Source organism: Xiphophorus couchianus, chromosome 12 (genome assembly GCF_001444195.1).
Source record: "Xiphophorus couchianus chromosome 12, X_couchianus-1.0, whole genome shotgun sequence".
NCBI lineage: Eukaryota > Metazoa > Chordata > Actinopteri > Cyprinodontiformes > Poeciliidae > Xiphophorus > Xiphophorus couchianus.
The window spans coordinates 212125-239985 of NC_040239.1; the positions used below are offsets into that span (position 1 = coordinate 212125).

Here is a 27861-nt window from a genome sequence, read left to right on the forward strand (position 1 = left end):
ATTCACACAGAAAAATCTAATCTCAGAATTGTGTTTTTTCTGGGTGCTCTGGCTTTTTCACTGCCCAAGAACATGACTGGTCAATAAACTGGTTTCTCTACATTGTTCTTGGATAAGACAGTGTTGGTGTGTGCAGAGGTGTTGGTGTGTGTGTGGTTGGACCCTCAGATGGACTGATGAGTTGTCTGTAGACACCAGCTGTCCTGACACCCTGCTGGGCTTGGTGGGTAGAAGCAATGTAGCAGCTGACAGCTCAGCTTTGGAACATGAAGCCTTCTCAAGTAATCACTTAAATAGTCTCAACAATTTCCCATTTCTCATTTACCTTGTTCAAAACAACTTAAACTGTTACAAGAATATCTAAATGTTTCACATGTTCCTGGTTCTTATGACCAGCAAACAAATCTAGTCAAATATTTTACCAGGAAGATGAGGGACGGGTATCCGATCAGAGCAATAGCTGTGGAGAGCTTGCGTTTGTTTCCTCCGCTGTAAGTCCCAGCTGGCTTGTCTGCATATTTTGATAGCTCCAACTTTTCTAAAGCCCACTGCACAACCTGCAGTCACACAAAGAAATAGTTAATAGTCACTAACGGGAAGTTGCCCAAGTTCCTTTGTGCCTCATGAATGTGTTATCCATTGGAGGATGTTAGAGAGATATAGCAAGCCTCCTCCACAAATATCCTCATTGGTCTGTAAAGATACAGCAATTACCAGCAATCATTTGGAAGCTAATAATGACTTTTTTCACCTTCCTTTGAAGAACCTTAAATCATTGAAATTCAGCCATGCTGGAGGAGCCCACTTCAGGTCAGACCAGGTTCAGTGGGACTGAAGTCCAGACTGGCCTTCAGTTGTTTAGCTTGCTGTTGTGGTTTGGATCTTTGGTTGTTCTTTGACCTCCTGGACAGGCTGTCCATAAACATCTGCCTCTAAACATATTGCTGTTTGTGGAGAACGGTTCTCACTGTGACTCTGAAGTATTTGTAAGCATTTTTTATTTGACCTTTATTTATACAGGATAAATCTCATTGAAATCATTTGTTTTTTTTAAGTTTTTTTGGCTGTAGTGGCCTTTTTTGGAAAGTGCTAAGACAGGAAGTGGGTAAACAGAGAGAGAAGGAAGACATGTGGCACAGATCACCAGGCCGGGAATGGAACCTGTGACTGCTGCGTCAAAGACTATGGCCTCCTTATGTGGGTTGGGTTCAACACCTGTACCACCACAACATCTCATTTTGAAGAAATACCTGTTCCAATGTCAAATAAAATTCACTATTATTTTCAGACTGTCACTGACTCGGTTTCTCATCAGTTCAACTTTAGATCGGGCCAGAATGGGTTCCTCTCTCAGCCCACTTTGTGCTGTCACATAGCTCCCATTTACTGATTCTTAAAGACTGGCAGTAATCAGCTATGAGTTTGGCTCCTGAAAATGAACCAACAATATGGTTAATCATAGTTAATGAATGGAATAACTACTGTCTCACACTGCCAGGTTTATTGGGACAGCGTTTTTTTTAAAGAAAAGTAACAGAAGAGACAAATATTTTCTCACAACACTAAAGGAAAGATGAAAGATTTCATCAAAATGAATGGCTCAGTTGTTCCAGATTGGCAAGTCTCTACAACAGTAAAAAGGTGTGTGTGTATGTGTGTGAGACTGACCCTTTCCTGGTCCTTCCAGGGAATCCCACGAAGGCGAGTATAAAGCTGCAGATGCTCCCTGGCAGTCAGGTCATCAAACAGAGCATCAAACTGTGGACAGTAGCCGATACTCTGCTGGACACGCAGAAGGTCCTTCAGGATGCTGAAAATGTACACATGTGCACTGTCAGGTTTACAGCCTTGAAATAGATAAAAGAAGAGACAAATGAAATGGATTTAACTCGCGAGGCGAGCAGAAAGGAGGGTTTGATTTTCAGTCTCCAAACTTGCTCTGAGAATCCTCCCTTGCTTCTCCTCCTTTATTTGCATCATGATACCCTAATATACATTAGCCAGCAGCTGGTAAAAGAGGTCACAAAACAAAAACACAGCTGCTAACACACAGTCATAAATCTTTCTATTCAATGAAATCTTCCTGTCTTAGGCACATATGAGGACATCAAAGCAGTTCCTGTGCCTCTGGGTCACAACCTTTGATCCTTTAGCCTTTTGGTGTTTTACTAAGAGCATCTCTTAGTTTTGGCTCCAGAGTGGCTGGTATCTGCTTCCAATCTGGCATGCTTATCAGTTTCCTGCAGACATCTCTCACAGAACAGACATAGATTCTAACAGTCCTCAAATATAATGATTAGTATTTATATAGGTTATTATTTTAATTCTATCATGCACACACACACACCCCCACATATCCTCTCTTGTCCCCCCCCACCAAAAAAAACAAATCAACTGGGCACCAAACATAAACCTATACACATATTTTATTTTCAAACTGCACTGAAGTTTATTTCACACTTCAAGGTGCAACAAAACAAACTATAAACCATCTTTACAGTGAAACACTTTTGTGTAACTGTTTTTTTTTTTCATTCATCCATACCGCTTCCCGCACCCCTCCTGCAATGGCACTGCGACCCCTTAGGGGGCGCGCCCCACACTTTGGGAACCACTGAGCTACAGCAACATTCATCACTGCTCTCAGTTGTTCTTGCTGGAATGTCAATGTCAAATTTATTTATATAGCTTTTAAAAACAGGTTTAAAGTGCTGTACAACAATGATAATAGAATAAGTTGGTGAAAAGAAAAAGAGAAATAATGCAAAAAATATATATATGATAAAATAAATGTAATAATAATAAGCAAATAAAATAAAACATAAAACATCACAATAGAAAAGTTACAGTATCAGGAATCAATTAAATAGAAAAGAATAAAAAATTAGTTTTAAAAAGCAATTTAAAATGATCCAGACTGGGCAGATCTAATCTGGAAAGGTAGATTATTCCACAGAAAAGGAGCAGCAACGGAGAAAACTCCTTTTCTCTGAAGTCTGGTCCGAGGGACTTTCAGTAGCAACTCACCACTGATCCCACTCCTTCTTCTTCATCTTCTCTTGGACTGCTTAACACGTATATTTTATGTTTTCAAATTAAATTACTTCTTGAAAAGTTACTGCAGAACCCCAGTGGACCTAGAAAGCAAGCTTGTGCACAACTTGGAGGTGCGTGCACTTTATCTTGTTTCACCACCAGACCCTAACCCCCCCTCAGTAAGGTTATACAAAGACAAAGTATTTTCACTAATGATTAGTGATCTGACAACCACATGAAAGGTGTTCACAAAATGCCCTTTAAGATTCTTGGAGCGTTTGTAAGTGGAAATCTAAAAAGGATTTTCTGTTTCTGGAAGATGCTCCTCATGGTCCCATCTTCTCCACAGCGACTGGAAAAAATCTGATAGTTGCTGTATGAAACTGGATTCCACCATCACATCTAGACTCATCGATCCTTTCCTACACCAGCCTCCAATCACATGTTCTTACTTATAGCTATGGTGTAGAGCTCCCACACTCACAGTGAGCTAATACAGAACCATGCCAAAGCCTCTGCACACTAAAAACTAGTTATTTCTAAAAGCCTCAGACGTGAGACTTGCTGGATAGAGGAATATGTAAATGGAAGGCCAACAGGCCCAGACAGAAGCCATGGTTTGTAGCTGGCTCTGACCTGTTTCTGTTGATGAAAGCCTCTCCTCCAGAGGTGCACTCGTCTCCGGTGAGCATCTTGAATGTGGTGGTCTTCCCTGCTCCGTTCACTCCCAGCAACCCGAAGCACTCCCCGGGCCGGACGCCAAGACACAGGCGGTCCACGGCCAGGATGCGACCCATCTTCCTGGATTTATACACCTGGCAGGTAGCAAAGCAACACTTTAAGCACCAAGCCTGGCTTACAGTTTAACTTTAACTAGTCTGGTAGAACAGAGAATCAAACCTTTGTCAGGTTCTCGATCTGCAGCATGTCACTGTCAGCATCGCCCCGCAGCACTCTCTGTCTCTCACAGGCCACATCTACATCATCATCATCGACAGGCTGGCAGCTGACCGGCACCCTCCTGCATACAGCCACACATACCAAGCTGTTCTTTTGGGGATTGTTTCATAGATTTACACGATGAGAAAGAAATAATTAAAAATGGCAAAAATTGGTTCTCTGCCTCTTCCTCAACATAGCATGGGATTTTTTTGAAGTTTCAGACTCATCTTCCTAAAGTGTTAACTGTGCTGTAAGTCTTAAGAGAAACTGTGAAAGAATTTCAGAAAGCACTTTAAAAGATTAGAGGAGCTGTCTGATTTGTTTTTAAGGAAACCTTAAAAAAGTCAAACATGACTCAAGATGTTCCTTAACAAGACTGAACAGAAGTAGGAAAAATATGATTAAAATCATAATCACATTGATTTTCTGAGCCTGTAAAGAAGTGTGAAAATTCAGTTTCTAACTATGTGCCATAATTCAGGACAGAGGGCTTTTTGATTTTTAGATATGTGGCAGTTTACAGTAAATCATGAAAAAGCAAAAAAACAAAGTGCAAACATATAAAACTATCAAATAACAACTAACCTCATGTTCTCTAACTCAAACTCAATCCTGAATGGTTCCTCTGCACAGATATTCTACTAATTAACACAAAGTCTCTAAAATATGATGCATCAATCAAACAGCTGCAGCTGGTCCAGAATGCTGCTGCTGGCGTTCTGACTAAAACCAGGAAGATAGAGCACATAACACCAGTTTTAAAGTCCCTCCACTGGCTCCCTGTAGCTCAGAGAATAGACTTTAAAATACTGTTGTTAGTTTATAAATCACTGAACGGCTTAGCACCACAATACATTAAAGATCTGCTGTTGTTGTATCAACCTTCCAGACCTCTCAGGTCTTCTGGTTCTGGTCTGCTCTGCATCCCCAGAACCAGAACCAAACGAGGAGAAGCAGCTTTCAGCATCTATGCACCACAAATTTGGAACAAACTTCCAGAAAACTGTAAAACAGCTGAAACACTGACTTCTTTTAAATCTCAACTAAAAACCCACCTGTTTAGGATTGTATTTGAAATGTAATCAATTACAAATTTATTGATGGAACTTGACTTAATGCTGTGTTTTGATTATTGATTCTATATTGCATTGTGTTTCTGTGTTTGTAATGATGTAAAGCACTTTGAAATGCCTTGCTGCTGAAATGTGCTATACAAATAAAATTTGATTGATTGATTGATTAATTAACACTGTTGTTGTCATGACGACTCTGTGACCTCACTACAGCTTTCTAATCAACTAATACTGGCATAAATAAGCCCCAAAGCTATTGGCGTCGCGGCTCGCCTGATGATTCTTCTCACACTCACGGTGGTTTCCTCAGGAAGTTGTATTGGCAAAGGATGGTGATGAGGAAGCCAACAAAGCCTTCTATCGTCATAGCAACGAGTCCTCGAGTCACAATATCCCACTCAAACGGAGACTTCATCTTGTCAAACTGGCCTGTAACACACACACACACACGGGGACACACATGGTTCTTTAAGCAGCTGGACGTTCCCCTGCTGGCCGCCAGGCTCCTGGTGAAGAGGGCCAGCTGTCTGCCCATCAGCCACAGGTGAGAAGTAAAGTGTTCTGTTGCTTGGTGATGATGTGAGCTTCCAGGTAAATGACATGGTTGACGTGGTTCAACCATGTCATTTAGTAAGTATTGCATATTTGAAAAGAAGTGGGGTGAAGCTCAGCATCCTGCTGCTAGGAGTTGCTAATCAGGTTGGAGAAAAAAGATGTTTCTTTGTGTCTGTGGCATTTTGTCTAAAACAGATCCCCAGACCTCAGAACTTCTTCTACTAATGGAACGGCCATACAGGAAACATGGGGTCATTGGGATATAAAGGGCAATAAATAAAATTGATTATTAATATTATTATCATTAAGTTGTGTAACAGTCTGAGCTTGGGTTTATGAAGACATGGTAGGGATTCCTCACACTGCCCGCCATGTGTGGCCAGCTTGGCGCTGTTAGTACCTATTTTAGCGTAGTATTCATTGATGTACTCGTTGTAGGCCATCTCCATCAGACCGTGACCCAGGTTGTAGTTGGGGAAGATGAGGAAGCAGGACTTCAGGTAGCTGTTGACTCTCTTTAGATCCTGGAGGACAAGAAAACGATCCAGAAATAAAAATTAAGAAATACAGCTTGCTGCAGTTATGCACGGTCCTTTACTGAGTTTAAAAAAAGTTACAGGTTCAAAACCCCCAAAATCTTTGGTCTAAAGCCCCTTTAACGAGAACCTAGAGAAATGACCTGAGGTTTTTCTAGTTCTATGGAGCAAACAGCAGAGTAATGCAATACTCCCCCTCCTCCACCTATTGCTGTGTACTGTTGGTCAGCTGGCTGAAGTAACCTTCTTAACTTGAAACCTACACATCTTATAACATAAGATGCAATTTGGAGCAAAGGCTGCATCTGCAGCTAAAAACCACTTTGTTGGGAATAAATAATTCTGTGTTTTCTTCTATCTCTTTTAGCTGATTGCATGCTCATATTTATACACACACACACAAGCGGACTTACACACAAAGCTAAGGTTAAAGGAAGTGACACACTAGGGAACAGCCTCTTTAGCCGTAGCTGAAATTGAGGCCCAGAAAAGCAACCAGAAGCTGTTGCTAGGGGCCATTTTGCTGTGTTTGCCCATAAGGAAAACATGACGATGAACCAGCGCTGCATTTTAGTCTTAATAAATGGAATTCATGAATTTAACTCACTGACTCTTCTTGAACCTCATACTTTAAGAGCCTAATTGGAGAAAGGATAATTCTCCAGCATCTTCCAACATCAACATGTGAAAAGCTCAGGCCTTTCTCAGCACAGCGCAGGACTGATCTGACTGATTAATAAATGGATAGCAAAATGTGCTTGATATGAGATTTTTAACAGAATTTAAACCAGGTGAAGATAACATTTCCACCTGAGGAGTTTGGGGTTTTAGAGGTTATTTGTTTTTTATCTTAAATGCAAAATGTTTGTATTTTTTTACAGACTTGGCTTAATTACTGTGTTCACTGAGTTATTTTTTCACCAAATTGACTTTTTAAAAAAATAGTTCATCCAGTTATTATATGAGTTTATAATTATTTCAATAATCAATCTATCATGAGTAATGTAATTGTTTCAGCTTTAGCTTTATCAGCAAGAATTATTTTCATAAAGTGATCATGCATAATGGTAGTCTGACATCGTGGTTAAACATGTTATTGACGTAAAATCCTAATAATTTGGCTTAGGATGTACAGTTGTAACAGTTAAACACCTTGTCATGCTCAAACAGCTGCAGGAGGAAGGTGGCCACGGTTGCAGTTATGCCTATGAAGAGGTTGATGACGATGAGGAAGACGTAGGCTGTACTGGGAACATCAAACCAGAAGGATGCTGGATACATGATGGGAATGATGGACCACCTGCAAAGAAACACTTGTGTGGGTCAGGACAGGCTCCTGACCCTGGTCTGTGCTGGCAGAGGAGGAATGCTAGAGCCTCACCCGTAGAGGAGGAACAGGGAGAGGACGGCTGGGAAGTTGGTGGGGGAGGTGTAGGCTGGCAGGTCGAACACAAACAAGATGATGACGCAACATGTGGCAGGTACCAGGTAGTTCAGCTGCGGACAGAGGAGACAATGAGCTGAGCTGAAACGATCTGATCTGGACGCAGACAGCAGCAGCAGCACTCTGTCCTGCTCACCATGTCCCAGATGTAGTTGGCCAGCCAGTAGATGACAGGGTCACAGCCACTGACGAACTGCAGATGTTTGGCTTTAGTGGATTTCTCTGCAACCAGGAAAACCACAAAGCTGGCAGGTACGAAGGACATGGCAACAATAATGAAGATGGCTATCACCACGTCGGTGCCCTGCAGCCTGCAGATACAGAGGAGACCAATGTGAGCACACCCATTCTATTGCAACAACTTAATACACTCTGAGTTATTTTACTCCTGTTAGTTTACCAGCCTGATGACATGTCTTCCCCCTCTCTCATTGTCCACTTTTCTGTCTGACCATTTCAAATAACGATCACTAGAACCAACAAAACCTTTTAAAAAAAAGAATCGATTGTCACTTAGAATTGAGGACATCCCAGAGATTACCGTCACTCATATACTATACTAGGTTAGTGACCTTGATAGCCAAATATCTGATGTGATAAATATTGTTTTCTTCTTGTTAAATATCATGTACACTGCTGCAAGTGGAGAGTTTTTGCCCCTTGTTCTGATTTTTTTCAGAACCAATTTATACTGTATTACTCCTCACTGAAATACTTGAAATCTGTATATGAAAACAGACTTCAAGTATCTGTTTTAAAACTTGCTCCATCATTACTGTTATGTGCTTAAACCCATGCTTGTTTCTTTTTTCCCCCGTCTATGTTGCACTGTTGATTGTGCCTCAACAAATCACTGTATTCTGTTTGTCTATCAATAACAGCAGCAAATATAAAAATAAAGGAAGAAATAGAGAGAATTAAAACAGCAAGGAACGTGAATAACAGAAGAGTGCTAATGCATGCTGTCAGCAGCTCACAACAGGAGACTCTCATGTGGGGAAGAATTAAAACATATACTATAGGATCATTAGCAAGGTTGAGGAGGAGGAAGTTCAGGAGTTCCACTTGAAATGACAATAGAGGATGTAAATAACTGATGCAATTAGGATAATGAGCAAAAGAGATGGAGTTCTAAAAGTTTAGAGTTCTAAATTATGACCACTTGGTAAATGTAAAGTCAAATGTCCAAATCCAAGAAATAATGAATAATAAACTGTACAGACTGGAGTTTCTAGTGGTGGATCAGAAAAACAGGATCCCATTGCTGGGCAGAAAGGCTAGTTCATCCATGAAGCTGATAAAAGCACAGTATGAGAACATCCTGCCGGTTGACAGAATGATGACTCCAATCAAAGAGTAGCTTAAAGATCTGCGTAGAAAAGAAATCATAGCATTTGTGGAGCACAGCCATGACTGGATAAGCAGTATGCTGTCAGTGACAAAATCAAATGGAAATCTGCATAGACCCCAAACCACTAAACAAAGGACTGAAAAGGAGCCATTTTCCTCTACCCATGACTGATGATGGCCTGCCAGGACTCTCAAAATCCAAGGTATTCAGTGTTTGGGATGTAAAACATGGATTCTGGCACATCAAATTCGATGTTATTTGACATGGCTCAGGATTTCCAGCTCCAGAAGTTTTCAAAGGACACTTATACAACCACTACAGGGTTATAAGCAGTGCACATCATTGCTGATAATATACTGATTACAGGTGAGGGAGACAAACAGGAGGAAGAGGACAAGGATCATGACAAAAATCTGAGATGTTTTTTAATGAGGTGCATACAAAGAGACATTAAACTTGATGCTGACAAGTTTAAACTGAGAAGAGAGTCTGTACCCTACATTGGACACTTCTTAACAGCACCAGGCCTAAGTATTGACCCAGAAAAAGTGTGGGAAATTCAGGAACTGCTGAGGCCCACAGATGTTAAGGTGTACAGAGATCTGTAGGTATGCTGAACAGCCTTTCAACGTTTTGTGACCATCTTTCTGAAGAATGTCAAGTTTTGAGACAACTTACACACAAAGAGAACATGTGGGAATGGACAGAGGTGCTGAGACAGCTATTACAAAACTGAAAGATCAAATAACTATTGATAGTTATTTGACTGAAATAACTATAACGAATGAACCACTACTGAAGGAATAGGACCAAAATGAAGACCTTCTCCTGCAATGTGATGTCTCAGAGACAGGACAAGGAGCAGCATTGACACAGAAGGAAAAACCTGTGGCACTTGCTAGCAGAACGCTAACTCCCATGAATAGAGGTTATGCCCAAACGGAAAAAAAATATTTGGCCTTGGTGTTGGGGATAGAAAAGTACCACCAGTATACTTTTGGTAGAAAATGACTGTACAAAGTGACCATAAGCCACTAGAAAATGTTATGAGAAAACCACTGCTTAATGCACCAAAGAGATTATAGAGAATGTTACTCAAGCTGTAGAAATATGACATTGATCAAGCTTTATTTGCAAATGTGTGGATGTGCCAAAACTTTCTCCAGCTGAACAGAAACAAAACTGAAGTTATTATTATTGGACCTAAAGAGGAACGATCTAGAGTTATAGATCTAGAGTTATAGATCTAGAGTCATAGATCTAGACTCAATGCACAGCTTCAGTTATTACAACTAAAAACCAGCGATCAGGCCCGAAACCTGGGAGTAGTGATGGACTCTGACCTGAACCTCCAGAGCCACATAAAGACAGTTACAAAGTCGGCCTTCTATCACCTGAAGAACATTTCCAGGATTAAAGGACTAATGTCTCAGCCAGATCTAGAGAAACTCATCCATGCCTTCATCTTCAGTCGTATTGATTATTGCAACAGCGTCTTCACAGGTCTGTCCAACAAATCAATCAAACAGCTGCAGCTGATCCAGAACGCTGCTGCTCGGGTTCTCACTAAAACCAGGAAGATAGAGCACATAACACCAGTTTTAAAGTCCCTCCACTGGCTCCCTGTAGCTCAAAGAATAGACTTTAAAATACTGTTGTTAGTTTATAAATCACTGAACAGCTTAGCACCACAATACATTAAAGATCTGCTGTTGTTGTATCAACCTTCCAGACCTCTCAGGTCTTCTGGTTCTGGTCTGCATCCCCAGAACCAGAACCAAACAAGGAGAAGCAGCTTTCAGCATCTATGCACCACCAGTTTTCTGGAACAAACTTCCAGAAAACTGTAAAACAGCTGAAACACTGACTTCTTTTAAATCTCAACTAAAAACCCACCTGTTTAGAATTGTATTTGAAATGTAATCAATTACAAATTTATTGATGTAACTTGACTTAATGCTTTGTTTTGATTATTGATTCTATATTGCATTGTGTTTCTGTGTTTGTAATGATGTAAAGCACTTTGAAATGCCTTGCTGCTGAAATGTGCTATACAAATAAAATTTGATTGATTGATTGATTGATTGATATGTGATCTATGTGCCTTGACGAGACATGCTTAGCTGACACTAGGCAGAGCTTATTTACCTGACAGCAGTGAGGGAGTGACAGAGTCAGAGATAGACTGTTAACATAATTTCCTACTTACCTATCTCTCCACAAAGACTCACAGCCATCTGTGATGCAACAACAGAGTACTCAGCTTTGAAGTAAGTTATTAGGTTAATCCTGACAGGATGACCAAAGCACAAAAAAGATGTGGAGCTACACATTCTACACTATTTTGCCTATCAGGACAAGCTGAGCTTTCAGGATGGCAGAGTGTTCAAGGGGCAAGGCGCCCTAGTTGCTGATGCATGGAGAGCTGACCTGACCCGCCGTATACACTCGGCACACCTGGCAGTGGAGGGCTGCCTCAGACGAGCATGTGAGTGTGTGTACTGATGAGGGACGAACAAGCAGATAAAGACATTTATTTCCAAGTGAGGCATATGTAGGTCAGCTACACAACAACAAAACCCCAAACAACAAAAAGGAACTTTACATCCTGATGACATTGTCTGCAGGCCTTGGGCCAAGGTAGGAACTGATCTGTTTTCATGGCAAAGAAAGTTCTATCTGATTACTGTGGATTATTATTCAAATTTTTGGGAAGTTGATTATTTACCTGACACCAAAAGTATCACAGTGATCCACAAACTGAAAGCACACTTTGCTCATCAGGGGATTCCAGATGTGGTCATCTTACATAATGGGGCACAATACTCATGAGTTTAAACTGTTCAGTCAAAAGTGGGAATATGAACACAAAACATTCACCTGGATACTCACAAAGCACTGAAGAAGCAGAGTCAGCTGTAAAAACAATAAAACACCTCATGCAGAAAGCTGCAACAGTTGGACAGGATCCTTACTGTCCAACTGACACAGCGAGTCAAGGCCTCATCTCAAGTCCAGAGCAGAGACTTCTCAGTAAGAGGACCCAGTCCCTTCTTCCTACAAAAAAGACCGTATTGAAGCTGAAGGTGTCAAACAACAAACAGGAACTAATTAACAGCAGACTGAGACAGGAGAGATATTACAACCGTACACCAAAGGATTTAGACGTTCAGAGCAGGGCACAGTGTCAGAGTCCAACCATTTCAGCCCAGTAAGACCTGAAAACAGCTAAAGCGATTAGACTGGGGAGTTTCAGATTGGATGAAGCGGAGCTGGAGTTGGGTGGCGTCCTATATTCATGTAAATGTTGAATTTTTGAAGAAGAAAAAAGGAAAAAAAGGAAAGACGTGATTATATATATATATAGTTTAGCCAAGATAATTAGATGCATTCTTTCGAAGTGTCTATATTTACATTCAAATGCACTATTTAGTTAATATATGTTATTTAGACAGAAAATGTTTAATTTCTGAAAGAAAAAAACTGAGAAAGGATGTGACAAGTGAATTGTTAATTCTGGTTTTGTTCCCAGGGGGACGTATTTGTGTGTGATACACACCAAGAGTGGGCTAGAGAGATAGCACTTATGTTGCTCTGTGAATCTAGAATAAAGTCATAATAAGCAATATTACCGCTTTAACAGTCCATTCTGAATAATTGGAAAACAGAACACAAAGGTGGCATTGATATTTGGTTCTGTTGGGTACCAGCACATGAAGGTGTAAAAGGCAATGAAAAGGCAGATAAATTAGCAAAAAGGGCTTTAGATAGATAATAACGATTACAATTCCTTTTGGGAAAGGGAAATCACTTATTAAGAGTAAATAAATGGAAAAATGGCAACAAAAAAGGTGGAATAAAAATAATAAAAGAAAAAGTTTATATAAAATACAGTAAGTGTTAGTTAAAAATATTAGTGAAAGAAACAGAAGGGAATAAATAATAATGATGAGATTAAGAGTAGGTCATAACTATCAAAATTAAATTTTATGTTTAATTGGGAGGAAAAATAGTAATAAATGTGAATGAGTTGAAGAGAAAGAAAATGTAGAACATGTATTAACAAAATGTGAAATACATGAGCCTGAAAGGGATAGACTGAGAAAAATAGTAAAAAGAACAAGAAAGGAATGGAAAGAAATATTAAATATTCCTTTAATACGCTTAAAGGAATATTGGGAACTGAAGGAAATTTGGAGGATATTTATAGATAAGGAAAGGAATATTTATTTGTCTTCATAATACAAAATTAAAAAGTAGAATTTAATGGATGTAAAGTACCATATTTTCCGCACTATAAGGCGCATCTAAAAACCTTCAATTTTCTCAAAAGCCGAGAGTGCGCCTTATAATCCGGTGCGCCTTATATATGGACCAATATTGAGCCACAACAGGTCTCGCAACTACGGTAAGCCACCAACTTCATTTTCCCCGTAGAAGAAGAAGCGCGCGGTGCACGCTGGGTTTTGTGTAAAGACCCCAAAATGGGTCATATTGAGAGACACGCTTACGACGCAGAGTTTAAACTCAAGGTGATCAGTCACGCAGTAGAACACGGGAATAGAACAGCAGCGAGAGGATTCAACATGAATGAATCAATGGTGCGGAAGTGGATATATATTGTGATTGCACTAACGTTTGATTTACTGTAACAGTATCAGACTGTTTTTTACGTGTTTATTGAATCGAGGAAACGTTCCCCTCCACTATATGTTATACCTTGCTGTTGTTAAAAGATCAACTGTGTCACGAAAATACCACGTCACTTACTTTACCTCGGGGGAAATAATAAAACAGCTGTTTATTCATTTTGGGAATGAACAGAGTTTTCAGAACGCTGGTTTGTAATCTATTAATAAAGTTTGACTGACCTATCTGACTATTTAGTTGACATTCCCTTTAGCGCAGCTCCATCTACAGTAATGGATGCATAACGTAACCGCAGCCTTTACTGTAGCGTCTATTCTTTGCACCTTATAATGCAGTGCGCCTTATATATGAAAAAAGTTTTAAAATAGGCCGTTCATTGAAGGTGCGCCTTATAATGTGGTGCGCCTTATAGTGCAGAAAATACGGTAGTGTTGCTGTTGCTACACACTCATGTACAGAAGGTGGCGGTGAGCACATCGGAGGAGGAGGATTTCAGAATCAGATATTTTTTGGTGAAGGTTTTAAACCAGAGAACACTACCAACGATGAAGAATGGTGGTGGCAGCAGCATCCTACTATGGGGTTGCTGCAAGGGTTCTGGTCATTTGCACAAAGGAGATCTGGTGAGGAGGGTGTACCTTCACATCATCCAAACTCACCTCCAATCAACAGCTGAACATACTGAACATGAGCAAAATATGCTTAAAAAACCTAGCTGGTACCATAAAAGCAACTCAGAAAACAATTCCTAATTCTGCACAGAACAATGGTCAAATATCCAGACTTAGCTCAAGTTTCACTTTTATCACCTGTTTTTTGTGGCTTCTGGAATGTTTTTTTAAAATGTAATATGCGTGTGTTTCATTGTTTGGAAAATATCTACAACCAATTCTTGTTTTCAAACATGTTCCAAGTTGTAAAATCTCTAAATTATGGCTGGTAAATGACTTTGTACTTGTATAGTAGCTTATCATGCCCAGAGTACCTCAAAGTGCTTCACACTACAGTCATTCACACACTGAAGGTGGCAAGCTACTGGATCGTAGCCACAGCTGCCCTGGGCAGTCAGACAGAAGCCAGGCTGCCATGCACCGGCACCACCTCGCCCTCTGACCCCCACCAGCAGGCAGGGTGGGTGAAGTGTCTTGCTTAAGGACACAACAACAGAGGCAGGTAGAGCGGGGATCGAACCAGCAACCAACCGATTGAAAAGCAAACTCCTACCACTGTCACCATGGTATATAAAGTTATAAATGCATCTAACTTAAATTTGAATGTAAAGAGAAAAATCTGCCATTTCTTTTTCAGCCCTAAAAAGCATTTAGAATATGTTCATGTGGTTAGGTAAACACAAGTCTTGCATAACTCTTAGGATCTACAATTCGCTTAATATAATATACATAAGTGCTTATTGGTAAACTTACAAATAGTCCAAAGAAAGGCTGGCACTGGTTCTATTCATTGGATGGTTGGTCAGTGTGATTCCTTAAATAAAAAAACACACACAAAAAAACAAAGATGTTCTTCTTCAGAAACAGCAGTAGATGGTGCAGACTGACTACTTGATAGCCTCCATACCATAAGCAGCAGGGTTGCCTTTGGATGCAGGTAAGTTGGCGCGCAGGATGGCGTTGTTCAGTACATTCAGATAGGTTGGCATGCTGTGGTAGCCTTTGTTGTTGTACAAGACCTGGACACAGGGAGGCGCTATAAGCAACACTGTAGAGGTGTAACAGAGGCCGTCAGGGTGCCTATCCCACCTGAGCTGATCTGCGTACGGCTATCTTGCGAACCATTGGAGGAATGTTCCTTCCGAAGGAGGCAGGGATGGATTTCTGGATGTTCCCCACAGTTAAACCACCGTATCTGTTCCCAACCCAGACAGAACACAGGAAAAAACATGTAAGCTCTGGTCTAATATGACTTACTTTGAACTGATATTTAATACTGTTTCTTAATTTTTTATGTATCTCTGACATGACTCAGCAAACTATCTCAGGAGGATATGAATTTAAGGTTTTGAAATATGGTAATGAAATAAAACCTGACAGCAATCAGATTTTATTTCAGGTTTTATGGCAGACATCATATAAACATATGCTGTATGTTGAACTGGGGAGGCCAAATTAAAATACATGAAGGACAGAAATAACACAAAAAAGAGAAAACTTAGCACAATAAAACCTGTATGTATTTTAAGAGGGAAGATTTTCTATGCTGTATTATTATTTTTGAACTCATCGATAAAGCAGTGATAAGAGTTCGAGCCCTCTCCCTGATCCATATGATGAAGTTTATCAGTGAAAAACGTGGAAATTAAAGGGTGCAACTATGAAAGAGAGGAGCTGTTCTAATCCCTACCATCTTTTTCTTTCATTGTAGAACTAAAGTACTGTAGCTAGAGTTGAAAGCACCAATTAAAATCCAGGAAATATTAAATTTCAGGTTTCAACTGAAATCCCACCAAGTCTCAGCTGTTCTCTGAGTGGCACCTGCCCAGCAATACCTGTGAAGCCGCACTCTGTCCGAAGTGAAGAGCAGATACTCAGAGACGTTCCGCCCTGTGATGTCCACCAAAATGTCCCCCGTCACCACCTTCATGAGAGGGGGGCGACCTCCGACCCCACTGGGGCAGGAGAAGCCCGTGCCCTGCATAGAGCAGGTACAACGCACCGGCTCACGGATGGAGAGAGGGAGGGTAGGAGGAGATGTAACGGGATCTGACAAAATGACAAACATTTATCTCACACAGTATATTTTGGAATAACAACGTAATCTTTATTATTAATAGTTCTAGGAATACTAGTTTGTTTTCTTTCTTCTTTTTTTTACAGAATCAGAATTTGCTTTAAAGGTTCTGCTTAGAACAAAATGTTCTAATGCAAAAGGAAAACAGAACAAGCTCAGGCTTCTAAAAAGGGAGTTCTTTCTGAAATCAACCAACAAGAAACAAATACTCCCACACAATGACACACTTTATGAAATTCATCAAAATGAGACTGGCCTCATGTTTTTAAATAGATTATATGTGACAGGGTTTTATTTTAACAATATTATAAATGTGAAGTTTGTCAAAATTTGCTTATTTACTCTGAATTTATTTTGTTTATTCAATAACTTGTTTCTTTAGCTATTTATTGGTGTTTTAAGTTCTGTTATGTTGCTTTGGCAATTGGCGGTTACCACAGTAACCGGTAACTGACAGCTTGATCCGTTTTTCTGTTGCCGTCTCATTAAGGTATCAGCTCTGTGTTTTCTTTACAAGTATTATACTTTAAAATATATTTTGGACACATTTGATAGTGCATAGTGTTTCATGAGTGAAGTTGCTGTGTTTTGTGTATATTTTTAAATGTTTTCATTGTTAATGTTGCCCATTTTAGCTATATTATCAATCAAATGTTATTTGTATAGCACATTTCAGCAGCAAGGCATTTCAAAGTGAATCCTGTGAATGAGTGGGTGAGCAGAGAGGGAGGGGAGAAGAAGGAAGGGAACCAGTCGCTCCGTCTCCAGTCGATGTATCAGCTTGTTTTTGCTCCTGATAAGCGGAGGGTTCCATCCTAGTCAGAAATCCTTGAGCCTGTTCTTCTGAAGCGATGATCACTTTGCTGTCCTTGTTGATAAAATGAACATGGGATAAAGTGAGTAGCTTTATCCCATGTTTATTAAGATTGCGTCCACCTCTTCCAAAAAGGTGAAAGCGCTGCCAATAGATCCAGAGGTTATCGATGAAGGTCACTGAGCTGGCAGGGCAGCTTTTAATAATTTTTATCATGTACATCCAGCAGTGTTTTTCATCTCCCCATTGAGGTGATAGAATTGGACCACTGAGAAATAACTTCATTTTTCATTTTCCCATAGTGTTCAAAAGATAAGAAAAAGATAAAGTCCTTTTTCAGAATCTCAGATTTCTGCTTTGCCAGATCGTTGGCTCCAACATGCACAACTAAAGACTCAATATCTGGCTGACCGGTGGTTAGAGAGAGAACTTTGTGAGTTAAGTCAGATACAGTGTCACCAGGAAAAGAAATCACTCTTGTTTTGCAAACGTGCAAACGTGGCTGATTCCATTTACTGCCTCATCTCCAACAATAAGCACTTTTGGCATACCTTTTATTTTCCTGGTAGTCGCTTTGTAATTTGGGGGGTGGATGTGTTGGCCTTGCCTTGTTGTTGATGTTTGAAGGTGAGGTTTCACTCAGAGGCTCAGGCTGGAGTACAGAAAATCTGTTTTTCAGTGGGATTCCCACAGAGTCAGAATGTTTTGAGGCTCGGGCTGGTCGCTCTGTCCTGGGGAGCAGGTTCAGTGGAACCGTTTTGGTTGCAGCTGCTTGTTTGTTTTTCTTTGGTGGAGCAGGTGTTGAGGTTAAAGGTGGGTTTCAGCTCAAAGCCGGCCACACTGATTCGTCCAGGTGAGGGGTTCTCCCTGTCAGTCGCCTCATCGAATCTGCAGTGTGAGACTTTTGCTTCGGCTTGGCACCCAGAGCGTTCCAGGGTGGGCTGCTTGATGCGAGGCCTACGACCTCTCCATTGATTTGAGGAAGAGTTGTCTCATTTCCACAGTTAGCGTTTATCTCAAAGTTCACCTCCAGCTGTTGAATGCTCATTTCTATAGACTGAAGTTGTATAATACTGCTAATGTCCCTGGGGTCGGCCGGTGAGTCTTTCTCCCCTGAGAATGTGGACCGGTACCGGTACTGGACTGATTCTGAGCCTTCAAATGATTTTAACAGAAGTTTCTCATAGCTTAGAAGTTGATGTAAAGAAAATGTTTGTTTTAGCCACAAAATGATTATGCTCAGCAGCAAACAACAAATCCCAACTACAGCATAGAGCAGCTCATCGATGTAGCAGCTATGTAGCCTGATGTAAAAACATTTTGCTACAAAATGTCAAACATTGAGAAGTTTTAATTATTGTTATCAAACACGCCGTTTTAAAGCCAAAAATACCTCAGAAATATCCAGAGCCAACCATGAGAATCAACTCATTTAAAGTTTAAACTCAGTTTCACATAAACACAAAGACCCTAGCATACATGTTTGGCTGTTTAACGTTCCAGGTCGCTATCAAGCTAATTTTCTATTAGCAGTTTTACAAATCCTTTACATTACATTACCAAGACACATTAAATCAAACCTTTATCTTGGCTTTTTCTATTCTTCCTCTTTCTTTCCTCCCTCCCTGAAGTATAAGTCCTTTTTTGAGACATTGTTTTACTTACTTAACTTCTGACCTGAGCTTTGGACGTTTGGATGCACTCATGTTACCGGCAAAGCCCCTGGTGACCAGTGGCCCCCAAGAAAAATTTATTTTTCTTTTTATCCATAAAGTAATAATTTCTACATACATTATCAAATATATATTATTGTAAAAACAAATCAGTTCATAGTGAAATTGTGTGTTTTTGAAATTATAATGACATAGAAATTATTACCGTATTTTTCGGACTATAAGGCTCACATAAAATCCCTAGATTTGCAAAAAAAATCGGCAATGAGCCTTATATTCCGGTGCGGCTTATGTATGAACAGTGTACCCTATGTTTTATTACAACTTTGGTAAGAGACAAAGTCACTCCCCTTGATTGTTGAAGCATAATTGTTGAAGACAACCAAAATGGCGCCGGTTTAGCTGGCTGCCTGCAGACGCAGCTCCCGTCGTGTGTGTGTTAATCTGTGTATATTTGCTGTAACCGATTAAGGATCCGTGCTTAAAGAACCCATAGATCATCAGTTAAGCATCCACAATCTACGGAGTAGAGGCATGATTGTTACGGAGAACCTCGCCGAACGGAGCAGGGGGATTGTTTACACGCGTGAACAGCTGATTGCGCTGTGTAAGCCTCTGCTGTGGCCCGGAGACAGGCCGATGGTCCCAAAGGAGCTATGGAGGAGACGACGGGGCTGCAGGTCCGGAGCTAAATGGAGGGGGAAGAGGAGACGGCACAAACCGGCGATACCATCGATTGTTGTGGGGAACGTGAGGTCTTTGGGGAATAAGACAGATGAAATCATGACGCTGGTTAGGACCCAGAAGGATTACAGGGAGTGCAGTATCTTCTGCTTCACGGAAACCTGGCTACACTCGCTTATTCCAGACTGCAGCGTGGAGGTTCCTGGATTTTTCTTGGTGCGGGGGGATAGGGACCTTTCCAAGAGTCGGAAGAAGAAGGGCGGCGGGATTGCACTCCCGGTCATGTTAACGTGAAGGAACAGATTGTAGCCCGGACATTGAACTTCTGGCTGTGGGAATGCGGCCGTATTATTTACCGAGGGAGTTTACGTCCGCCATTTTGATCGCTGTTTACATTCCCCCATCAGCTGATGCAGCGGTGGCCTGTGACGTCATCAGCGCTACTGCAGCCAAACTACAGACTAAAAACTCGGACGCCTTCATGGTCATCACAGGTGACTTCAACCATGCCTCATTGGACAAAGCGCTACACAACTTCCAGCAGTATGTTGACTGTCCCACCAGGGAAAACAAAATGCTAGATCTCCTGTATGCTAATGCCAAAGATGCATACAGCGCCACAGCCCTGCCCCCCCTTGGCAGGTCGGACCACATCTTGGTAAGGATGACTCCCAAGTATGTCCCCTTAGTGAGCAGGCAGCCTGTGCGCATCAGGACGGTGAGGAGGTGGACACAGGAGGCAGCTGAGGCACTGCAGGACTGCTTTGGGTCGACAGACTGGGATGTGCTCTGTGGACCTCATGGGGAGGACATCGACAACATGTCTGACTGCATCACAGAATACATCAGATTCTGTGAGGACACTGTCATGCCAGCCAGGACCGTTTGCTGCTTCTCCAACAATAAACCCTGGATTACCAGTGACCTGAAGGCACTTTTAAACAAAAAGAAGATGGCTTTCAGGTCAAGAGATAAGGAGGAGCAGAGGAGAGTCCAGCGTGAACTCAGAGAGACACTGAGGACATGCAAGGACAACTACAGGAGGAAGCTTGAGTCCAAACTCGAGCAGAACAGTGTGAGAGATGTGTGGAAAGCAATGAAGAACATCGCTGGAATGAAGGGGAAGGACACACAGACATCTGGGAGCCTGGATAGAGCAAACCAGTTCAACCAGTTTTTCAGCTTCAGCTCACCTCCTGCTACTCCCCTACCACCACCAGCCCCCCACACATCCACACTGCCCCAAGTTGTTCAATCCACCTACCGGCATTCTCCAGCACACCACCTCTCCTTCAGCCCCCCATCCCCCCACCTCCCCCATCTCCACTGCAGACAACAACACCTACCCCCAGCTAACGGTGACTACAGGCCAGGTTGAGAGACAGTTGGAGCGATTACACCAGGGGAAGGCTGCAGGACCTGACGGCATTACACCACGGATCTTGAAGACCTGCTCCATCCAGTTGGCCCCGGTACTAGCACACATGTACAACCTCAGCTTGAGGCTGGAGAGAGTCCCGCTGCAGTGGAAGACATCACATGTGGTTCCTGTTCCCAAGAAGCCAAGGCCATCCGATCCAGAGGACTACAGACCAGTCGCTCTCACATCTCATGTGATGAAGGTCATGGAGAGACTGGTCCTGGCCCAGCTGAGGCCTCGGGTGAGGACGTTTCTAGACCTCCTGCAATTTGCCTACCAGCCCCACTTAGGAGTGGACGATGCCGTCATCTTCCTGCTGCAACAAGCACTGTTGCACCTGGATGGTGGAGGAGACACTGTGAGAATCACATTCTTTGATTTCTCCAGTGCCTTCAACACCACCCAGCCTCTGCTGCTGGGTGAGAAGCTGCGGAGGATGGGTGTCAACGACTCAGTGATCTCCTGGGTGACTGACTACTTGACAGGCAGGCCACAGTTTGTCCGTCTGGGCAGTGTCCTGTCTGATGTGGTGGTCAGTGACGTAGGAGCTCCACAGGGAACTGTGCTTTCTCCCTTTCTCTTCACCTTGTACACCACTGATTTCCAGTACAACTCTGAATCATGTCACCTACAGAAGTTTTCTGATGACTCAGCGGTTGTCGGGTGTATAGGAGATGGAGGGGAGGGGGAGTACAGGACACTGGTGGACAGCTTTGTGGAGTGGTCTGACCAGAATCACCTGAGGCTCAACATTAGTAAGACCAGAGAGATGGTGATTGACTTCAGAAGGAAGAAGATACCTTCATGGCCACTAAAGATCAAAGGGGAAGTTTTTTTTAAGGAAGCTGAGATCCTTCAAAGTGTGCAGCAAGATGTTGGAGACCTTTTATCACAGTGTTGTTGCCGGTGCCATCTTTTTTGCTGCTGTGTGTTGGGGAAGCAGCATCAGAGCCAGCGACTCTAATAGACTAGACAAAATCATCAGGAAAGCTGGTTCTGTACTGGGACTAAGGCTGGAGTCCCTGGAAACTGTGGTGGAGAGGAGGACACTGAAGAAGGTTCTATCTATTATGGACAATAAACAGCACCCTCTCCACCACATAGTGGACAGACAGCGGAGCACCTTCTCACATAGGCTGCTCCAGCTCTGCTGTCGTAGGGACAGATACAGGAAATCCTTCCTGCCACATGTCATCTCACTGTACAATAAAAGCTAAATCATTGTTCTGCACTAATCAGTCCGATTTTGCACAACTGCACTGTGGCACACTTGCTGTACATATATTTACATGTACATATCTGCATTTTTTTAATCTTTGCAAGGACTGCTCTAAGCTGCTTTTTATATTGACAGCATGTTATATTTTATTTTTATTTTATCTTGTCTACAATTGCTACTCAGTAGTGGTTGTTGTGTGTCTTGTCTCTATGCTGCTGTAACTGCGAAATAATTTCCCTGCTGGGATGAATAAAGTAATTCTATTCTATTCTATTCTAATTCTGCTGCTCAGAAACCTCATGCAGTCAGCTTTCTATGCTGTCTAGACAGACTTGTTTTGAGGTGGCAAAACTGTCGTTCAAGCTTTGATAAAGGCAGGAATCATCAATGAACAGCCAAGCGACAGCAATGAGACTGAATCCGATGATGACGAGAGGAATCCGGGCTTGCTTGATGCCGCTATCGCCCAACTGTTGAATTCCGACACCGAAGACGAGGAATTTGATGGATTCGTAGAACATGAATGATTGAAAAATGGAGTGTACTTTTTTGTGTAATATTGATATTTATTGTTAATGATTTGAATAAAGTCTGACCTATCCGACTACCATATTTTGTTTCGCTTTATGTTTCTTATATATGAAAATAGATCCGTTCACTGATACTGCGTCTTATAATCCGGTGCGCCTTATAGTCCGAAAAATATGATACTAAAAAAAGATAAATAAAAATCAGCTCCACTGAGGGGGCCCCTTAGTGGCCTTAGTTTGCTTATGCCTTGGGCCGACCCTGCGTGAGTCAAACATTGGTCTTTATGTTGCAGCTGAATATCTCAGTATTGTGAGATTCAAAAGAGTAATGCACACACTCTGGTCTAAGACTCACCGTGAATTGTGGTTGTAGGGGCAATAAAATGAGGGTCTGGGTCATCTGAGGGAGCCGGGGAAGGTGGCGGGGGCACAAAGTTGGAGAGGGGGACCCCCTGGGTGAAGGAGTCCAGACACATAGAGTCAAAGTACTGGGCAGCCAGGGTCTTGGAGTTGTTGGCACTGGGGTTGAGGGTCTGGGCCAGCTGGTCCAGGGTGCTGTTGAAGGGGGTCTTAAGGACACACGTTGCCCCCACACCTGAGGGAAGTCGGAGGGTGTTGATGATCTTGTGCGGCCTGGCATCTGGTGACAGCATACTCCTGCAGTTCCAAGAACCAGACAGTTACACAGCACACTGCTTCACTTATACTTGGCTCAATCCTAGGACCCCTCTTATTAAAATATCTGCATGATCCCACTAGCTCGAGTTATAACAGGAAATAAGATTAGATACCATAATTAAGCAGATGATAAAAAAGCTCTACATTACGATGTCAACAGGAGCCTCAGAACCCATTTTAAAGTCCTTCCACTGGCTCCCTGTAGCTCAGAGAATAAACTATAAAATACTGTTGTTAGTTTATAAATCACTGAATGGTTTAGCACCACAATATATTAAAGATCTGCTGTTGTTGTATCAACTTTTCAAACATCTCAGGTCTTCTGGCTCTTTTTCTGCTCTGCATCCCCAGAACCAAACATGGAGAAGCAGCATTCAATATAATTTCTTTTTGAAAAGATGACGAATAACCACTTGATAAAGCTATTTATCAAGGTCATTCAAACCTGTCTGAGATGGATGTAAGCATATAACCAGCAAAGGTTGGGAGATTGTATATATTTGTGCAAGATGTGTTATTTCTGTTTACTTATTGTTTATTCGCAGATGTGCAATTAAAATCTTCTCCCATTTGGCCAGGAGCAGTGAGAAATACGGGTCCTGTGTGTTTTTATATATTCCATGAATTTGCCACTTTCTATTCCCCCATAGCTACAAAAACAACAACAACAAAAAATCCCCCAATTATATAATTACTTTCATTTTAAAAGGTTGGAATGCAGCAGGAGGAGCTAGTCCAGGCACCATTCTTGTAAGAACCATAGCTGCTGTTACCTGTACTGGGGCCTGTCTTCGTTGGCGTAGGGGATGAAGTTGCCTCTGGGCTGGGTGTAGTTATGATACTGAGAAGGAGACAAGATGAGCGGTGGTAGATCTCCTGTGAAACACAAGAAGACCCAGCCTTCATCACATGTTTTAACCACCTACAGCACAGCCAGCAATAAAGGCTGGATCACAGATTATTGACTCTAACTGAAAGGAAGAGCTCACCGATCTCTGGCACGGATAAGGCCACAGTCATAGCAACACAGACAAAGAAAGCAGGCAGGAGGATCTGGGAGAAGAGGCCCTTGGTGTTTCTCTTGGCACAGTGGAACCTCTTTATGATGAGGCCATGAAACTGACTCAGTTTCAGCCACCACCCCTCCAGCTTGAAGCTGCCCTGCCCCTCCAGGTCTTCCAGCTCTGGGGAGGTGGGATTTTCTGGATCGCCTGCAGGGAAGAGGGACACAATGGTGTAAACAATAAAATCCAACTAGAAATGTGTGAATTAAGAGACATTTTCTTCTTTTTCATTCAGGAAATCTGACTCTTTGGTTTGTTCTTTTTAAAGCAAAAAACCCCCACAAAAAAACAACCACAATTGGATGGCGAGTGGATAATTTTCTCCTTCCATCTCTGCTTCCCTCTACAGTGAGACAGAACTTGAGCTGACCTCTCAGGCTGGCAGAGTCCGACTCCTGGCCGTTCTCAAACAGAGGGCAGTAATCCCCATAGAAATCTGCATACGGCCCCCCCTCGTCTCCACGCACCGAGCCCACAGACGAGGAGGATTTCAGTGACACCTGGCTCTGGCTGAGCCTGGAGCACTGCACCAGATTACTCAGCTCAACCTCAGACTCCTCACTGTGCAGCGAGGGTCCGGTCTCAGGCGCTAGTCCATCCTGAGCCCCTGATCCCACTGACAGCTTCCCCAGTGAGCTGCCCCCAGGTGAGCTCTTCATGTCTGCAGACAGATGGGAAACCCCAGGTTACTCAGCCTGCAGGAGGAGAAGTTGAGTGGAGACTGAAGAAGTGCAGTCTGACCAGCGTCACTGTTGTCCAGAGACTGGTCCACCTCACAGACTTTGAGGAACACTTCCTCCAGCGTGGTGTCCATCACTCCAAAGCTGGTCAGAGCCAGGCCAGTCAGGCTCTGCTCCAAAGCCTGCAAACACACATACAGTATGGTTCTAAATAAATAAAACTATCTGACTTTATTATGATTGATGGTCAAACCTTTTGCTGTCTGTCTGTATTTCTAGCCCTTTTAACTTTATGCCCTACCTCTCTTCCCTTTTTGCTCTTTTCCTTTCTTTTTAAAATTGTCATTGTGATTTTTTTTTTTTTTACAATATTTCTTCCTAATTAAATTCCCACCAAAATCTATATATTTTATTTCTAAAAAAATATTAGAAAAAAACAACAATCAGATAGACTGAACTCAAACATGTTTATTTACACAAGTGGCTTCACTTTTGTTACTCGCCAAATCAATCACAAACCTGACAAACTCCATGTCCGTTGTCTTTGAGATAGACCCAAAGCTATTTCTATTAATTAATCTTATAAGTTGATCAATGCAATTGATCACATTTTCTCAACAAGACGAGTGAGCAAAGTAGATAACAGGATAACAGGATTTCTGCTGGTTGGTGCTGGCAGATACCTGGCATATCGACAAATTCAGAAGATGTCAGCAGCTGTTCAGCTGTTGTCAAGCTGCCTGATCAGTGTGATGGATTGGCCTTCTGATGAACGCTCAGACTAATATGCTATGGATGCCGATTCTTGCAGAAATTTCTAGCCCGTGTGCAGGTCCTGCAGCTCACTAGCAGGATGGAATCAATCTTAGAGAAGTTGCTAGTTCGGTCCGGTGGGAATGGCAATACTAATTTGAATGATTGGAATCAACAGAGATGCACCAGGAGACTTTAAGGCAGATGGAAATTAAAAAAGTCTGCCCGATTGAAAGAACATTGTCTGTATCTGAATTGTGTCTGTGTCGGCCTTGGCTGACTATCTCAAATGTCCTGGATGATTTGTAAACAAGATGCTCCTTCCCACCTTGTTCCCTTCCTCAAGACATCCGTGCAACTGTGGAGCAGATTGCTCCCAACGACTTGCTCTTAGGTAAGACCACTGTATCAGAGACTTTAGCCTGGGAGGAGCTGGCTGGACAGGGTTCATGGATTTACTGCACACACATATCTCAAGGGTACAGATACACATTCCCTGATTTTCACCACCTTTCACTGGCCACTAGAATGTTGCTACATGTGCTGGGGTTTTTGTTATGCTTCCTGTTGTGTCATTTTAACACCCTATCTGTCTGTTTATTCTTCTTCTTATTGTTATTATCACCAGAAGAGCATTTCCAAGCTTAATTACTTTTTACTTTAGACCACCATTTAGCTTTATAATATAATATAAGAGCAAGACCTAGAGAAACTCCTATTAGTTTATAAATGGTGGAGTACTTAGCAACCCAGAAAAAGAATCAGACAACCAACATTTAGCTTTGTTGTTACCCTTGTGTCTTTCTTTTGGTTCTGATGTTTTGTTTCCATTTCCTTCTAATTCATGCAAAGTACTTTGAACTGCCTTGTTGTTGAAAATGTGCTAAATAAATAAAATCACATTGACCTTTACTTTCTAATAAAACATGCACACACACACACACGTTTGTCAAGCTATCTTTGTGGGGACTTTCTAGTGAATTCCATGCATTTCTACAGCCTAACCCTAACCAAAACTCAATTCACACTCTAGTCCTAAACCTAACCCCTAACCTAAAAACAGCGTTTCTCCTTGTGCGGACCAGGCTTTCGTCCCCACAATGCATCAAATACATGGCACACACACACACATACATACACGGTCAGAACATGTTAAAGAAAAAAAAGCTCCTGCTGGATGGGAAACATACTCTGCTTCCCCAAATTCATCAGATATTATGCTGCTCATACAACTTGATATCATCTGTTCAAATTCTACAAATAAATTCTGCTCAATCTAGAGAATATAGTGCTGAGTTGTGGCTGGAATTTATCTGCATTCTTCTCAAATAATATCTAAAACAAAACAAAAAAAGCATTGCGGCAGAAGGATAGCTCAAACATTTTGGTACTAAACTCAGCTAACTAAAGGTTGATTCTCATGCAGTCTGTCTGGAAGAAATCTGCACATTTTCACAGACCCTGTTGACTCCATGTGGAGCTGGTTTGTACCTGGAACAGCCTCTCAAAGCAGCCCTTCTTGACTGATTCGGAGGGCAGGACATAGGAGAGCTCAGTGTTGGAGTCAGACACCAGCAGGCAGGTATCCACAAACTGCTGAATAAACTCAGTGACCTGAGTTTCTGAGCAGGGTGACAGCGAAGAGGATGGAGATGAAGAGGAGGGAGACTTGGTCTGGCTCCCCTGGCCTGGCGGATCAAACCAAGACACAAAGACTGGTAAAAGCACACCACAAGGACTGCAACTGATATGTAGTCTAACAGTAACCCAATGAATCAAGCATCCAGGTTCAACAAATCAAATGTGGCAGGAACAATATGAACTCAATCAGGATCAGGACAGCAAGGTTTAAGCATGGCTTGCAGCTTGATCATGTGGAATTAGGTTGTCTTTTTTTTACACTGAAAGGAAAGTTGGAGTTTATTTTAAAGCAACATCAACAATAATATTATGTTAAAGTTGCAATAGGTAACTTATAAAAACGTGGGACTGATAATGTGTGAAAGCTCCT

General features: G+C 41.9%; 1 protein-coding gene across 7 annotated transcripts in view; it reads right to left on the minus strand.

Moving 5' to 3' along the window:
* The window catches only part of abca2 (ATP-binding cassette, sub-family A (ABC1), member 2), a 147644-nt gene that overhangs the window by 11979 nt on the left and 107804 nt on the right, over nucleotides 1–27861 (minus strand). For all 7 annotated transcript variants that reach the window (XM_028034937.1, XM_028034938.1, XM_028034936.1 and 4 more), the window contains 19 exons: nucleotides 27342–27538; nucleotides 25159–25279; nucleotides 24788–25078; nucleotides 24343–24564; nucleotides 24127–24229; nucleotides 23031–23332; nucleotides 16094–16307; nucleotides 15348–15453; nucleotides 15166–15277; nucleotides 15012–15072; nucleotides 7723–7897; nucleotides 7524–7639; nucleotides 7295–7442; nucleotides 6007–6130; nucleotides 5348–5480; nucleotides 3937–4057; nucleotides 3673–3851; nucleotides 1669–1810; nucleotides 423–557 (listed from right to left, as the gene is read on the minus strand). In XM_028034937.1, coding sequence (XP_027890738.1) covers nucleotides 423–557; nucleotides 1669–1810; nucleotides 3673–3851; nucleotides 3937–4057; nucleotides 5348–5480; nucleotides 6007–6130; nucleotides 7295–7442; nucleotides 7524–7639; nucleotides 7723–7897; nucleotides 15012–15072; nucleotides 15166–15277; nucleotides 15348–15453; nucleotides 16094–16307; nucleotides 23031–23332; nucleotides 24127–24229; nucleotides 24343–24564; nucleotides 24788–25078; nucleotides 25159–25279; nucleotides 27342–27538 — 3002 coding nt within the window. The remainder of the gene's footprint in view (nucleotides 1–422; nucleotides 558–1668; nucleotides 1811–3672; nucleotides 3852–3936; nucleotides 4058–5347; nucleotides 5481–6006; nucleotides 6131–7294; nucleotides 7443–7523; nucleotides 7640–7722; nucleotides 7898–15011; nucleotides 15073–15165; nucleotides 15278–15347; nucleotides 15454–16093; nucleotides 16308–23030; nucleotides 23333–24126; nucleotides 24230–24342; nucleotides 24565–24787; nucleotides 25079–25158; nucleotides 25280–27341; nucleotides 27539–27861) is intronic.